At 49.8% G+C, this 15,305-nt stretch overlaps 7 protein-coding genes across 7 annotated transcripts; 3 read left to right on the top strand and 4 right to left on the bottom strand.

The window, feature by feature from the left end:
• Positions 1–40: 40 nt before the first annotated feature.
• APUU_22202S (cytochrome P450) lies at positions 41–1,967 on the bottom strand (the record flags this gene model as incomplete). The annotated part of the gene is made up of 6 exons (XM_041701038.1): positions 41–159; positions 252–538; positions 611–1,159; positions 1,224–1,476; positions 1,539–1,618; positions 1,675–1,967. The coding sequence occupies 6 exons, from the start codon at positions 1,965–1,967 to the stop codon at positions 41–43; spliced, it is 1,581 nt and encodes a 526-aa protein (XP_041553964.1).
• Positions 1,968–2,295: 328 nt separating this feature from the next.
• On the top strand, positions 2,296–4,877 carry APUU_22201A (uncharacterized protein; the record flags this gene model as incomplete). The annotated part of the gene is made up of 9 exons (XM_041701037.1): positions 2,296–2,445; positions 2,512–2,606; positions 2,664–2,881; positions 2,939–3,474; positions 3,529–3,562; positions 3,618–3,829; positions 3,889–3,978; positions 4,036–4,222; positions 4,282–4,877. 9 exons carry the CDS (start codon positions 2,296–2,298, stop codon positions 4,875–4,877), a joined length of 2,118 nt encoding a protein of 705 aa, XP_041553963.1.
• Positions 4,878–4,981: 104 nt separating this feature from the next.
• APUU_22200S (uncharacterized protein) lies at positions 4,982–6,734 on the bottom strand (the record flags this gene model as incomplete). Its single annotated transcript, XM_041701036.1, has 9 exons — positions 4,982–5,032; positions 5,091–5,142; positions 5,208–5,293; positions 5,350–5,527; positions 5,577–5,637; positions 5,701–5,756; positions 5,824–6,130; positions 6,193–6,550; positions 6,618–6,734. 9 exons carry the CDS (start codon positions 6,732–6,734, stop codon positions 4,982–4,984), a joined length of 1,266 nt encoding a protein of 421 aa, XP_041553962.1.
• Positions 6,735–7,604: 870 nt separating this feature from the next.
• On the bottom strand, positions 7,605–8,732 carry APUU_22199S (putative isopropanol dehydrogenase; the record flags this gene model as incomplete). The annotated part of the gene is made up of 1 exon (XM_041701035.1): positions 7,605–8,732. The coding sequence occupies one exon, from the start codon at positions 8,730–8,732 to the stop codon at positions 7,605–7,607; it is 1,128 nt and encodes a 375-aa protein (XP_041553961.1).
• Positions 8,733–9,683: 951 nt separating this feature from the next.
• Positions 9,684–10,914, bottom strand: ERG6_1 (sterol methyltransferase; the record flags this gene model as incomplete). The annotated part of the gene is made up of 3 exons (XM_041701034.1): positions 9,684–10,581; positions 10,630–10,664; positions 10,717–10,914. The coding sequence occupies 3 exons, from the start codon at positions 10,912–10,914 to the stop codon at positions 9,684–9,686; spliced, it is 1,131 nt and encodes a 376-aa protein (XP_041553960.1).
• A 495-nt stretch (positions 10,915–11,409) lies between these two features.
• APUU_22197A (uncharacterized protein) lies at positions 11,410–13,048 on the top strand (the record flags this gene model as incomplete). Its single annotated transcript, XM_041701033.1, has 4 exons — positions 11,410–12,007; positions 12,080–12,368; positions 12,429–12,751; positions 12,813–13,048. 4 exons carry the CDS (start codon positions 11,410–11,412, stop codon positions 13,046–13,048), a joined length of 1,446 nt encoding a protein of 481 aa, XP_041553959.1.
• A 414-nt stretch (positions 13,049–13,462) lies between these two features.
• On the top strand, positions 13,463–15,283 carry APUU_22196A (uncharacterized protein; the record flags this gene model as incomplete). The annotated part of the gene is made up of 9 exons (XM_041701032.1): positions 13,463–13,697; positions 13,753–13,884; positions 13,955–14,155; positions 14,205–14,274; positions 14,333–14,465; positions 14,533–14,661; positions 14,722–14,921; positions 14,980–15,064; positions 15,119–15,283. The coding sequence occupies 9 exons, from the start codon at positions 13,463–13,465 to the stop codon at positions 15,281–15,283; spliced, it is 1,350 nt and encodes a 449-aa protein (XP_041553958.1).
• Positions 15,284–15,305: the final 22 nt, after the last annotated feature.

The following is a 15,305-nucleotide window of genomic DNA, read 5'->3' as shown; positions in this document are numbered from 1 at the left end:
ACAACATGGAATTCCTCTTCATAAGAGACAGACAACTAGTTCACCGGCAGCTGTCTGAACTTCCCCACTGGCTGAAGTACGCCCCCCTGACTGCTTCGGCGTGAGCTTCGCTTCTCGGCGTGATCGTAGCCAGGAAGGCCTTTGGTTTGGAATTGAAACCTGTACCACGAAAGCAATTTAGCCGTGCTAAGAATATACTAAAGCCACGAAAGGGGTAGTGGGAAAAACAAACAAAGACGCACTGTACTTACCAGTGGTAAATGCTAAAGGATCAGGCTCCTGTACATGTCCGTCCGCGGCCACGTATTTCTTGAAATCAAACGCCCACAGCAATCGAGCTGTTAGGATAAATAGGCTGAATTCACCTATATGCTGACCTGGACAAGCTCGACGCCCAAAGCCAAAAGCCCAATGTCCACGGCTTGAGCCGTACTCCACTCGATTTGTTGATTGGGCAGTTGGGAATGACGGATCAAGGAAGCGTCTGGGGTTGAATCTGTCCGGCTCTGGATACATTTCAGGATCCATGTGAATTGCCCTACACAGAAGGTATGGTTATGTCACATTCATTTCCTGAAATGGTCTATTGGAGTTTGCAGGAAAGTCTCACCAATGGTTTCCAAGTATGGCGGTGTTAGCCGGGATAAAGTAGTCGTTATACCGGTCAGCGTTTACAGACATGTGCGATATGCCTTGGGTTACGATTGGACGCCATCTGAGGGCTTCTTTCGTCACTGCCTTGATGTACGGAAGATTCCGTTCGTCGTCAAACCGTGGCAGACGGTTTCCACAAACAGCGTCCAACTCCTTCTGTGCCTCAGCCCGAACCTCGGGGAATAGGAGCAGGGCCATTGTGAGGATTTCCAGAGCGCCGGAAGTTGTGCCGCTGCCGGCTTCAAACATCGTTCCGCAGGCATATGCACCTTCATCGTTAGTCAGGTCATTTTTCTCTCCTTTGTTGAGAAACTCTTTCGCGAAGCAGTCACCGATCACTGAGCCGCCGCTCAGCTTCTTCTCGACGTCTTGCAAGAGCTTGGTGAAAAGCTCATACTCGAACTTGTGGGCAGCCTTTCCCAGGCGCTTAAATGGCGCCATAAATGACGGTAAGAATTTCAATATAGCCAGAGAATCCACAAGATATGCGCCAGGCTTTGCAGTACTATATTTGGCGAGTCAACGGCCAGAAGGAGCAAAGCCTGGACCAGGTTGGCAAGCAGACTTACTGTTCAAGGGTGTCGTTGACGTGAACAATGTTCTTGATATATTCTTCCTTGCCTGTCACGACCTGCATGTCGTATGTGAGACCCATAACAAACCCGCTTGCGTAGCGATAATAATGACGCGCAAAGTCTCGAGGCTCTCGCAGCAGGTCATACAACAGTTTACGCGATTCACGGTCTTGACGCGGTTGATAGCTCAACGCCTTGGCAGGCATTGTCATTTGGTGGATGAATTTCCGAACCCTCCTCCATCGGTCTTTGGATAGGTGCGACGGTCAGATCAAGGACGACAGATGCGAGACAGGGGAGCGACTTTACCTCCGTAAGGCATCAGTAGGGGCCGAAGATTGCCCGACAGAACCTCGCAAGCCATGTAGGTCTGCGGGCGTGAAGAATAACTAGACAAGGCTATTAGAGCAATTGGTCTCCAGTCGCAAGTAGATCTCTCACTTACTTCTGACCCCGTCGTTCCAGGAGTTCCTTGGCCGTCTCGTTGTTCGACAGCACAATCAGGGTTTCCCTGCCTAACTTCACCTGCATGATTGGCCCATAGATGTCCGACCATTCCTTGAATTTCCGCCAAGGGTAGTCCCCTGGGATCTGGTGTAGATTTCCCACGAGAGGTAAGCCAGGCGGCCCCGGAATAGGCTTGCAGCCAGGCGGCAGTTTTTGGTGTTTTCGAGCGCCTACTGCCCAAGCGAGCAGGAAAGCCAAAAGCCCGGCGGCAGCAAGAACCAGCAAAGTCATTTTCGCTCGCTGGGGAAAGCAGGTTTGATCGTTCTGGCGCGGGACAAGACGCGAGCAGGCCAGCGCAATATAAAGAAGCTCTGTATGAAGACCATTTCTGATTGGGCCGCGGAGATCCCGGCGAGTGGTCCTCCAGCTGGCCAGAAACAAGCGGGGATTTGGTGGGGAGTTACTCTTCAGGCAGTGGGGGGTTGGGGCATTTGCCGATGGAGATTCCGTTCTGATGTGACGACATTTGCTACCTGACAGCCACAGTATTACAGCGGTCAGAACTAACTGACAAGCTGGCATCTTCTACTCTTCCAGGAGTCCTGCAACACCCGCAACCATGACGGGCCACAGCAGGAATGAGCCGCCCCCAAAACGCCAAAAACTTCCGCTGCCAGCGCTCGCCAGTCGCTCGGGCAGTGGGTCGCAGAGGCCGGCTCGCAGGAAAGTAATGGAGGCTTGCCAGCAATGTCGCGAGAAGCGTATCAAAGTCCGTTGACCATCCCGCTCAAATGCAATCCGTGATTGGATGCGAGTTAGTGATAACAACCTGCAGTGTAACGGAAAGTGGCCGTGCGAGAGTTGCTGCAGGAAGGGCTACGAGTGCAGTCTGGGCTCCGGCACACAGGATGACCATGTTCAACTGACCAAGTGTGCACCCGTCGTCTCTTGCGCTGTGTTTCCCTCCGTGACTGACCATTTCACCAGTGTCGTAAATCAAATTCTGGCACGCCTGAGCCGGGTCGAGGAGGCCATGGAAAGGCAATCTGAGGATTCCGGTGCAAGTGAGGGCGTGGGGCAAGTTTACGACACGAACATTTGGCGCGCTGATTCTGCTATAGGACATCAAACGCGTACGAAGGACGGCCCAACAATTGACTCTGCCACCGAGGTGAATCCACAAACGGGCTGTTTCGAGTACTATGGTATTTGCCTGCGCAGGTCTCCATCCCACTCGAACGTTGCACTAACGACGTCCGTAGGAGAAACATCCAACTTTGTCATAGCAAAGTCCCTAGCCAGGAGACTGCAGCATTATGGAGGCCATGTTGATCCATCCCCTGGCAGCCAGGACGATAGACAAGTGCATGTAGGAGCCGAAACTGATGGGCTTGGCCTGCACACCATGCTGGACTCGTATGACCTTGTTATGCCTCATAACACAGCTGTCAGGCGATATCGGACTCTGCAAAGGGATATCGCAGATGGACATTTAGAGACCTTCCTTGCCACAATCCATATCTACCTCCCGATCTTTGATATCCAAACCTTTCGAGCCAAGTACTGTCGCCTAAGAGACCTCTTTGGCTCCAACCTATTGTTCACATCGCCGCGAGAGAACCAGGTTCAGCAGCAATCGTTATGCCTGCTATACGCAGTTCTTGCTCTGGGTGCATTATATGCCGACGATGAGGACAGCTCATCCTGGGCTTCTTGGTATTTTGCGGAAGCGCAGGGGTTGATTGGGCGTTTGTTTGATGCAGTCAGCTTGGAGCTGGTGCAAGCGGGAATGCTCATGGTTAATAGAATACTTCTTACCAAACCCCTTGCATCTGTATTGACGTTGAGCTAGGGTGCCTATGCACAGCATGCTCTGAAACCAAGTTGTCCGTCCAATGCCCAAGCTCTGTGATTTGCCATGCAACGATTGACGCTTTACAGTGGCCTATAACCTGGCGGGGCTCGCGACCAGAATGGCGTTTTCAATCGGTCTAAATGTTGACTCTCGTCTCACACAACACTGCTGGGATGCCGAGGAAGGGCGGCGCACATGGTGGATGATCTATATCCAGGAGGTGGAATTGAGCGTGGACTCTGGCCGGCCAATGTCCATCAGCAAAAGTGACATTTTAGTCGACCTGCCGGCAGATGTTGTATGGATGCACCGTCCTGTTCCGTGCGAACAAAACTAACGCCCTGCTATTACCGGCAGCCATCTTCAGATCAACTCCATCAATCGATGGCTCCGTTCATCAAAGCCCTTGCGGGAATCGCGCAGATTACTCGTGGGATTCTAAAGTTGGTGAGTGGTCAGTCACTTAGGGTTACTTAGGTATTGACCTCTCGGATCATATCGCAGGTTACTGCGTGTCGCACTATTGACACAAGGAGATCGTCTGCGATCAAGATTCCCACGTTCGACGACCGCCTGAATCAATGGCGGCAATCGCTGCCCGCCATGCTCCTCTTCGACGATGAAGACTTCCGCCAGGAGTCCGAAAGTGCAACTTCCTGGGTCCCTCGCCAGCGGAGCAGCCTTCTTGTTCGTGAGTACTACAGTCTGCCGAGTTTCTGCGGAAAAAACGTCTCACGATACTAAAATCAGACTACTATCTTGCCCTTATCGTCCTACATCGGGGTTCATTCACGAAAGCCGATCCTTCAACGACCAGCAGCCTAATCAAGCACTCTCGGGGCACTTGTGTACAAGCTGCGCGTGTAATCATTGTGCATGTGCATGGCTTGTTCGGAGCGGCGCCTTGCCTGAAACGTTGGAGATATTACTGCTATTACTGCCTTCAGGCCACATTGGTACTTCTGATGCAAATCATTGACGAGCCAGCGGCCGAGGAAACTCACGAAATAGTCACAGTTTGCCGGCTCGCCGTCAGCGTCTTTAGACAAATTAATCTGAAAGCTGCTAAGCGGTGCGCTGAGTTGGCGACTCAAATAATTGAACAGTGGAGAACGCAATATGACCGCGAAAATGCAAAGGGCCAGCCGCAAGGTCTGTGGTCAAATTTCGATGCAGTTGCCAGGATGACGGATCTGGAGCGAATGCCTGAGAGTCATGGTTTGGACCTTTCCATCAATGACGACTTATGGGCCTTTTTTGCGGATCCGGAAGTGCATTCAAGATCGTTTGATAGCTGGGTGGATATCTTGAATGCGGAGGATGTATATAAAGATCGAACTACTTAGCTGACATGCTGCATAATCGTCGGCCGTAATATAATCACTGCTAAAGCTTCACAGGTGTCTTATGCAATTAGTACTAGCTAGCTATAGACAACGTGAGGCGCTACCTACGCAATGGACTTATCATTCTGGACGAAATGCTTCCAAGCCATATTGGCCTTGTGGCACAGAGTGTCAGTTTGGGACTTGGATTCCGGTATGATGGATCAGACTCACCTCCTCAATGGCATTGTACGAGTAAACCCGACCCTGGGACAGGGGGTCCAGCCTGAGACAGTTAGCGCAGGTTGGCTATCAGGAATGGCAGTACTCCTTTACCAATAGAAGGGATACCCTGGAAGGGGCTCCTCGAATTGGTCTTTCAATGCTTTGTCACGCTGTTCCTGTTCTACGCCATCGCGGAGATGGTTGGTATGTCTCTGAAGGTTCCAATTAGCAGCCTCGTTTCGCTGCGAGTTAAGTGGTATGAAATTACCTGTCTGAGGCTGCCTTCCACCAACTCCAGGGAGCGCGGTTTCCGCAGACGCTGGTATACTTGGAGGACGCCCGGAAGGTCCGATCTATCTTGGGCTTTGGCAATCAGGGAGCCCAGAACTGCTGCGTCTTCGAGGGCCGAGTTGGCTCCTTGCGCCATATAGGGCAGCATTGGATGGCTATGGCTTCGTCAGAGTTGTATAGACGATACAGTAAGAAAAGACTAACCATGAGTCGCCCAAGAAGACAATAGTGCCTTTTTCATTATACCAGATCTCCATTTCCGTGTCTGCAACTCCCAGTTAGCCATTTAATAGTTTAGATGTTTAGGGTTAAAAAAGGCAAGGTTTACTGTGCATCAAACGCCACTTTTGAACATCAGGAACAAGGGCTAAGAGACGTTGTAGACTTTGCAGGAAGGACATCCATCAGTGTTTGAGCGTTTGTTGATTGTCGTTCCGCCAGGGCGACTCACAGCGGATCCCAGTCGCGGAAGAGCTCCTTCATCTGACCAATATCCCCGGGGGCTTTGGCAACATCCTCAGGAAGATCATCGGGGACGAGAAGTACGATATTGATCATTGTATTGTTGCGCAGTGGGTAGTAAATGGCGTGACAATCCGGCCCGGGCCAAAGATGCACTCGAGGCTTCGAAACGAACTGCTTCAGGTCTTCATCCTTGATCGTATTGGTGTTCAGTACAATGCGGTAGGCCAAGTCACCCGTGGACAGAGGCGACTCGTTGTTCCCCAGGAATTTGGGGCGGGCTCTCGACCATAGGCCTATGTATGCATTCCTTAGCAGCCCGGCCACACATTCCACGCGGTGATTTAGAGAAGCTCACCATCGGCAGCGATGACCAAGTCCGCGGAAACCTCGTCGCCGTTAGAAAGTGATACCGTTGCGCCCTCGAAATCATAATCAGTTACTGTTGCACCGAACCTGAATCTGACACCGAGCTCTTGTGCCCGCTCAAACATGGCTAGTTGCAGGTCTGCACGGTGCATGTCCCAAAATGGCGCCCCGTACTTGGACATCATCTCCGACCCGAAGCCATTGCGTCTCCCCAGCAATCTGTCTCCTTTGTAGGATGAAATGGTGAAGACTTCCGGGCTCGTCGCGACCTGTTCAAGCCTCTCTCCCAGGCCCCAGTGGAGCAGTAGTCGGGTCGCGTTTGGGGTGAGTTGAAGGCCTGCACCTATCTGACAGTGGTTTGGTGTGTTAGACGTGTGCAATGGGGCTTTCTGGCTGACAATCCAGTTTACTTACTTCTGCTAACTCCAGAGCCGACTCCAGGACGAGGACTTCAAGTGAAGGCGCCGAGCTTTTGAGCGCCAGGGCACTCCCCAGTCCAGCAAGCCCAGCTCCAACAATAATGATATTCATCTTCACGATCTATGCTATGCGTACAGGAGGAACACTAGTAAATGGTGGATGGGCCTCAGCGACCGGAAAAGTACGGGGTGCGACCCTGAATATGTAGTAAACTTTGACTGTTTTGGAAATGGGTCGCCCGCGGAGATTCCGGGCGTTATCCCCATGGATCATCCTGCAAGAATACGTGGAGAAAGGGTCCTCGTAATTGAGATGGTTGGAATGGATCCACGATGCGCCCAGAGTTGCCCCAACAATCGGAATCTCCGCAGGCCAATCATTAACTAACAACGCCATCAGTAACCGACGGTTATAATGAGCAAACATGCCCATACTGCACGTTCAGGCCGGTTAGCTGCCATCATGGTCTTTGCTACTGGACTAATTGTCGAAAATACTGCATCTAGCTTATTTATCTATAAAATCTCTTATAATATATAGATATAAACACTACTATCCTATTCTTAATGTATATATTTTAGTAGATATTAGTATTAGTATTAATATACTAGATATTTAGCAGCTCAGGTATCTTAATTTACTAAGTTATATTTTAATTAATCCTGAACTAGCTAGCTAAGTTGAATTTTAATTATTCTATAAAAAATATAAAGTCCCATTCCTGCTACAGATGCTTTTAGCTAATTATAGTAAACCCTAACTATTCCACACCAGGCAGTCCTTCAAGCACCCCATGCCGCCTATGGGATAGAGCAAGTGCTGCCGCTGACATGAAGATTGTGTTTGGTGTGAATTAGAATAGGCCACAGAAGGGCGGGGTCAGCCTATGATTGTCTGCATATGGCCACGGCTGCATAAAAATTGTTAAGGGCGATAGTATACTCGTCTTAATAGAGCCTATGATATCCATCCAGATACAGATTACATTGTGAAGACAACCTGCTCGCCTGGACCTGCACGTTGTGCTGCGCAAGAAAACGCCTCCGCCCATTGCTCCAGCTTATATTTCTTAACAGTCACCCAGCCCGCCTGTTTACCAAGCTTCAGGACACCCGACTCCGCCATCTGGATTATTTTCCAGATATCGTCGCGCTCATACATCCATTTACCCTTGATCGTAAGGTTTTTGGCCATCAGCGCTGCAGCCGGAATAGGCACGTCGCCAATGCCTGATCCCATGAAACAAGCACGCCCCGAATGTTTGAGCGACAAAATGCCACTCACAATATGGCTTGAGCCCGCCGCCATGGGTGGAGAGATGTCAAAGAAGGCATCGGCTAGCCCGCAACGGGCCAGGGCGTCTATTTCCTGTCTCTGGTTATTCGTGATCTTGACCACCTGGAGCCGAGCTGCTCCAAACATCTCCTGTATGTTCTTCAACACCTCCATATTGCGTCCCATTGCAATCACGCTGGCCCCAAGAGCCAGAGCCACCTGCACCGCCGCACTCCCAAATGCACCTGTGGCAGGACTAACAATGACCTTATCGCCGGGCTCGATGCCAATGCTGCGCAGCCCACCAAATGCAACAAGCTGTCCAGTCAAAGCCAGCAGGTCCTCAACCTCGTATCCTAGTCCTCCTTCGGATGTTGACCCAAGAAGCCGCCTCTGATCGAGCCTATAGCAGTTCTCTAAGGGCATCTTCGCGTACTCTGCAAATGTCGAGTCTCGCCATTCGCCAAGAAGGAGCTGCGAACTCATCTCGGTGTGGCCTTCATGAATTCCCGACAATGCAGCCTGGGTGGGATCATCGCGCCCTCGGAGATAGATATCGACCAAGACCAGGTCCCCAACTGAGAGTTTCGTAGCATCTGAGCCCACAGCTGCGATATGGCCGATTGCAGCACATCCTGGCACCATTGGTGTGGGGAGAGGATAATTGCGCTTGCCATTATAGATGTCTCCAGAATACGAGAGAATCTTTGCTACCAGAATCTTAACCACCGCGGTGCCCGCCGTTGCTTGCGGAGTAGGCCGCGTTTCGACTTTGAGGGGCCTGCCGATGTCATCAAGGAATAGTGCACGGTGATTGATCGGTATGGAGGCCATTATGGGCTTGCAAATGTTATGTTACTCGACAAGTTAAACAAGAGCGCTCTTTCGTATTTATATGCTTGCCATATATCACCAATTGGTTCAGGCCTTGGTCTTCGTGTGAGATACTGACAACTTTAAATACTTTAACAGTTATGCTGGATTGTCAGATTTTCGATAACAACTAAATCAGCCTCGACCTTGAGGTCGGACTTAGTCGGACTTAGCGACCTACATCCATATCGCATACGGCTTTCTCTGGATATCCCACGGATATTAGGCGTCTTATACCCGTGGGATTCGTCGGGCTAGCTGCTGAGCCATGCAATACCACCCAGTGCTCACTCGGATTGAACCACGGGGTAATGATTTGGGAGTTATCAGCAGAAAGACAGCGACATCATTTCGGCTTGTGCCCTTAGTAAGAAGACTCTTGTGTGTTTGGTAGACCGAGTGAAGATTCCTGATCATCCTGGTCAACAATGCTGCCCAGACATTGACCGATCCTGTAGATAAATAGGATAGTATAGGAGGTTAGACTTTCTAGAAGGTCGACAGTTTCCGTCGCTCGAAAACAGGCATCCAGTCTAAGGGCGCCTCGGTCTCTATTAACTGCCCACCTTCATACCACGTCGAGTCCTGCTGGTTGCTCTTTAATGAGAACCATTTGGCATTTCTCAGACTCCGCATACGGGTTGGGTTTAACAAGTCTACTATCCTCCAGTATGTAGGAGTTTCAAAGGTAGGGATTTGATAATTATTGTATATAAGAATGACCAAATTACATTTGGAGTAGCTAATAGACTTGAGCATGAAGCGATAAATGACTGGCCACACTAATAATGATGGAATGCAAGAAACAGTAACTAGCTTGAGTTTACAGGTCATTCTTCTCCGCTGCCTTTTCCAATAATGTTACCTTATAAATACATATAATATATTAATTTCAAAGTAAGTCACTAACCATCACTCTGTTGGTTTCCTGGCCAACAGGAAATACATAGGAGTAAAAAGATCCTTCTGGCCACCCTCAACCAAACTATCACCGGCCAAAGACAAGCTGTCGGCAACTGCCTGAGTCCCCCTGGGTAAGATGCGTGCCAATTCTAGAGCTCTGGTCATATAGTGTGTAACAGTGCGCCCCAAACTGCTCATAGGAGCATAAGTGACGATATCGGAAAGACTTCGAACGTCCCTGATAGAGAAAGACAGAGGATGATACCACGGTGCCACGGCTGGCCGATGTGCCAGATCCTCATGGTGGATCAGCTCGAATCCGGCACGTCTCACAGCGCTGAGGCCCTGGGATACTGTGAATAACTTGGCAATTCCATTCCCCTGTTGAATCCCAAGGGAAATCCCGCGATGCTCGGAGTTATTTTCATCAAACCTGTCTGTGAGAAGCCACTCGTACACCCCAAACACAGCACCGGGCTTCAAGACGCGGAATATCTCACTGTACACAGCATCCAGGGTTGGGGCGTGTAGGGTTGCTTCAATAGCATATGCGGCATCAAATGTATTGTCCTTAAAGTCCATTTCGACAAAGTTGCCTTTCACAAAGGACACCTTTTGCGAAAGGCCGGCCTGTTTTGTATAATGCGTTGCTTTCTGGATTTGATATTCGCTATTATTGAGACCGGTGATTGTTGCGTCAGTGAACTTGGCGATCTCACGGGCAGGGCCACCGAGGCCACACCCGACGTCCAGGACCATCATGTCTTCTTTAATGCCGACCTGATGTGCTAGATAATGCTCATGGCGGGCTATTGCCTGGAGAAAGGGCTCATCGTAACTAAATCGACAGAAGTGCAGTGATTTACACCAACCATACTCGTAGAAATCTGTTGCCAGGTTGTAGAAGCTACTAGTCGTCAATACTCCGCTTCATAATATGGGGTGATCCACGTACAGCTTGACCATGGTTGAATATTCCTCTTGTCGCCGCTGTATGTGACTATTAGTCTTGATGATCTGCCTGGCAAGGTGAATCACTCACATCTCCTGTACACATTTTATCGTCTTCAGCAATGTCTTTCCCAAAGTACTTGAAGTAGCTATCCAGTACGACCTTGTGCGTTTTGAAATCCTTTCTCATAGCAAATAGGCCTTGCGCGGACACTGAGGTGCCGTGAAGCTGTTTGCAGAGCGCCGCATCCTGCTCCAACCTCTTCTGGTCGTCTGTATCCAATATCATACTATTCTTCACCGACTATATCCAAATTAGGAACTGATAATGAAGGAGGACTGCGAAACAATATTCAGGCGGATTTGCACGTCTCCAATCCACTTTAAATACATGGGGCATGCAGTGCTTAAGGGGCTGATGTTACACAACGGTAATTGGCAATCCGCGTTTCTTCGAAAATGTGGCTGAATGCAATGCAGATCACCTCGATGATACCTCAATGACATTCCAATGACACCCATTGAGACCTACCATGTCATGCACGATACATCGAGTAGGATCCCTTTCGTGCTTCCTTGCCTGTACCACCCAACTGTGCATGGACCACGTCGCATATCAGAATTGGCAACAAGATCCATGGGCAGGTGGCTCCACTACTCTGTTTGCATCGCAATTGTATCTGTGCCTCCCAAAAACCAGGTCCTACGGGTACAAAAGCTGAAAATGCGTCGCGGTTGGAATTGCCCTCTTCCGACTTATTCTACTCTCCATCCTTGAGGCCCCATGAGTTCCACACTCTCATATGTACTCCCGCAGGGGAAGGCAGCAAAAGGAATCCATCTCAAGGCAGAGCAAGATGCGTTTTGGGGCCGAAGACGCAGCATCGCGCCAATTTCTGGTGCGCTGAGTGCGATTGCTCTTCTGATTGCCACGCCGTCGGTTGTGATCGCGTCTTGGGTGACCATCGAACATTTTGATGGGAGCGTCTTCGGTATGCTATCTATGTTGTGGCGTAGCGGGATTGTGGCTTTCGTCCGCCGATATTTCCCCAGCCCAACAATAGACACCTTGGTTGTATATCTTGGCTGGATTGCAGCCCAGGCATTCCTGCATACATCGCTCCCAGGAAAGTACTACACAGGCCAGGCGACCCCGGGAGGGAATGTGCTGGTGTATAAGATCAATGGCCTCATCACCAGCATCGCCATGGTCATCGTCTTTGTAATGTCTGGAGTGGCCGGGATAGTGGATTTGGCCTGCATTGCGAAAGCATGGCCAGGGTTTCTCCTGGCTGCGGTTATCTACGGATACCTGGTCAGCATGGCCATGCATCTGAAGGCATGCTTTGCCCCATCCTATAGACAGGACACGAGGTTCAGTGGTAGGGCCAGCCTCCCCGCCTTATTATTCAGAATTTGTTGATCGGGCAGACCTAACTCTTTCATCGTAACAGGGTCTGCTATTCATGACTTCTTCAGCGGTTGCGAGTTAAACCCCCGCTGGGGTCCTGATTGGGACATCAAACTGTTCCATATTGGGAGGCCTGGAATGGCCGGGTGGCTGATGATGTACAACTCCCTTGCGCACTTAGGGAATGCTATACCCAAGCTGACTATTTCTGGCAGTGACATATCCTTCGCCGCACTGCACGCTGAGCTGCATGGCTCGATTTCAAACAGCATGATCGTTGTTCTTCTGCTACATGGGGTTTACATTGTCGATTTCTTCTGGAACGAGTCCTGGTATGACTTGCAGGTGATATATACAGCGCCCGGCTTGGCTAATTAAGGATATTCACCTAGGTATCTTCGAACCATTGACATCCACCATGACCACTTCGGATTCTACCTCGCCTGGGGCTCAGCCGTGTGGCTTCCCGTGATGTATTCACTCAACGCCCAATTCCTAGCGTATCACTCTATCCATCTTTCCTTAGTGAATGGGATCCTCATCCTGGCGCTTGGAATAATAGGATATGCCATCTTCAGATCAGCCAACAACCAAAAGCTCCGTGTTCGCCTGACAGACGGAAACTGCATGACATTCGGCAGAGTGGCGGAGGTCATTCGGAGCTCATACAAAACATCTGATGGCGTCACCCATAAATCCCTTCTTCTGTGTTCAGGTGCGTGCATCTTCCCAATAGTCTGATCGGCTCCGACTAATGGACATTATCATGGTGGTAGGCTGGTGGGGATATGCACGCCACGCAAACTACACGGGTGATATTTTGATGGCGTTTGCGTTCTGCGCACCCTGCGGAACAACCCATTTATTACCCTGGACTTATTTCATCTATCTATCGCTTCTGCTTATCAACCGGTGTTTTCGAGATGAGGCCCGGTGCCGCGCGAAATACGGCGAGGATTGGAAGAAGTACTGCCAGAGGGTTAAATGGAGGTTCTGCCCTGGAGTCTTTTGATACGGCCGGTACTTGGCTATATCAGTGGTTTTAATGGCATTATTCCCGGGCTTAGAATTAGTGGTCTGCTTTTTCCTAGATGATTGCTTATTGTGTAACGTGAGAGTCTTCTGCAGGTGATTTTGTTCTTCCATGACTTTAGATTTGCTTCTTTGAATATGGCATGTAACATTACCAACCTGACGTATGTGAAGATTATAGAGATATACGATTGACATTTCATGTGGTATTTGATGCTGTTACATCCCACAAGAAGCAATATGTTCCAGGCCTCTGTCAGTATCGGTGTAACATTCAAGGGCGTGTTACATTTTGACCGCATTTGATAAAAAGAGATCGACCAGAGGAATATATACCTACAGACACTTGTTCATCAACCCCCACCCCCACGCCATAAGGTGCTGTCGTTGCAAGATGCCTACGATGGACTTTCTGAATACAATGTCGTTAACCGATGCGGCATTCTGCCTTGTGCTGGGGATTGCTGGCTATACTGTCACCCTCGTCGTCTATCGCCTCTGGCTAAGTCCGCTCAGTGGCTTTCCAGGCTCGCCTTTGGCCAAAACAACGTTCCTGTACGAATTCTACTATGACTGGATTAAGCCAGGGCTATACTGTAAGAAGATTCATGAAATGCACCAAAAATACGGTAGGTACCTAGATAGAGAGGTATGGAGAGGGAGAATCAAGATTAACTTCAACAGGCCCTGTTATTCAGGTGACGCCAGAAGAACTCCACGTTGATGACCCCGCGTACTTTGCAAAATTGTTCGTCTCTGGAGGCGTCAGGAAGTCTGATGCTTACCCTGGATTTACAAGGGGTACTGGTTTTGAAGGTGCTTTTTCCTTTCTTCCCATATATATTGCACCCCCCATGTACCTGCCACGTTAATATGAATGAGTCAGACTATACGGACATGATTCGAACACACGATATTCACCGGTTCATACGTGCTCCTGCTCAGCAGTTCTTCTCTAGATCCAGCTTGAAGCAGGTTGAAGGGAGGCTGGTTGGATGTATCAAGACGCTTTGCCAGCGGCTGGAAGAGTATAAAGATACAGGAAAGCCAGTCAACATGTCAAATGCTCTTTATTCACTTTCCACGGGTGCGTATTTGAAATAGAATGTCTCAGAGAACCGTGCTAACAGGCAAAGACGCTGTGTCGGCGGCTATTTGCGAGAAACCCACCAACTATCTTGCCGATCTAGATTTTAACGCAACATGGTTAGTGTTTACCGATATACATTGCTCTTCCGGCTCCGCTATAGTGACACCGTGACAGGTTCAAGATCCAGAAGAAGGGCATGGCAAATGTTCCCTTATTTGGTATCTTTCCATGGCCAGCAAGGGGACTGATTATGCAACTGGTATTATACGTCTCTTCCTTTTTACCAGTCGTGAAGGCGTACCAACCAGTAAGTTCAAGAGCAAGCGTCCACGCTCTATCGCACACCGTCGTCTAATATGCACGGAAAATAAAAGCCCCGCCAGGAGGATATCAAAGCAGAGTTGCGAACACCCAATCTGGTGAGCGATGCATTTGGAGGCACGCAGCGCGCGGAGGCGCCCAAGGAGCAATTCGGAAGGGATATCTATGATCGTGCGGGACAGGTCAGAACTCGAACTCCGACTAATATATAAAAGCTTGGTTCTGACATTGGCTTCGAACAGCTCCTCCAACAGTCCGGTATTTATCAGCTCTCGCATACGGTGCAAGCCATCATCACCCACCTTGCGTTAGACGACAATGCGTGCCAGATGCTAAAGAGTGAGATCGCCGCATTTTTGGAGCGGAAGCCGGAATCTGCTATATGCTGGCAGGATCTAGAAAAACTCCCGTACCTGGATGCGTGTGTGAGGGAGGGCTTGCGGTAGGCCTCTAGAGAGTGGACAGGGAATTTATAGTACTCCGCTAACCCTGCCGTTCAGTATGGTGACAGGCGCGCTGAAACGCTCCACTCGTGTGTTCCCAGACACTGCCATTCATGTAGACGGCCTCATGATTCCGAAAGGGGTAAAAAGGCCACCACCGGAAGGGAGCTATAGGACAACGCTAATGAAGTAATAGACTCCAGTTGCAATGACTTCCTACTGGATGCACATGGACAGCAAAGTCTTTCCGGACCCGGACAAGTTCGAGCCGCAGCGCTGGCTTGACGAGCATAATGAGGCAATGGCTGAGTATTTCGTTCCGTTTGGGAGGGGATCCAGGGATTGTTTGGGGAGAAAGTAAGCTGAACCTTGCCAAGTAGTGT

The sequence above is a fragment of the Aspergillus puulaauensis genome, chromosome 2, assembly GCF_016861865.1.
Source record: "Aspergillus puulaauensis MK2 DNA, chromosome 2, nearly complete sequence".
In the NCBI taxonomy this organism is placed as follows: domain Eukaryota; kingdom Fungi; phylum Ascomycota; class Eurotiomycetes; order Eurotiales; family Aspergillaceae; genus Aspergillus; species Aspergillus puulaauensis.
The sequence above is the reverse complement of the archived record's forward strand: the minus strand, read 5'-3'. Positions and strand labels throughout refer to the sequence as shown.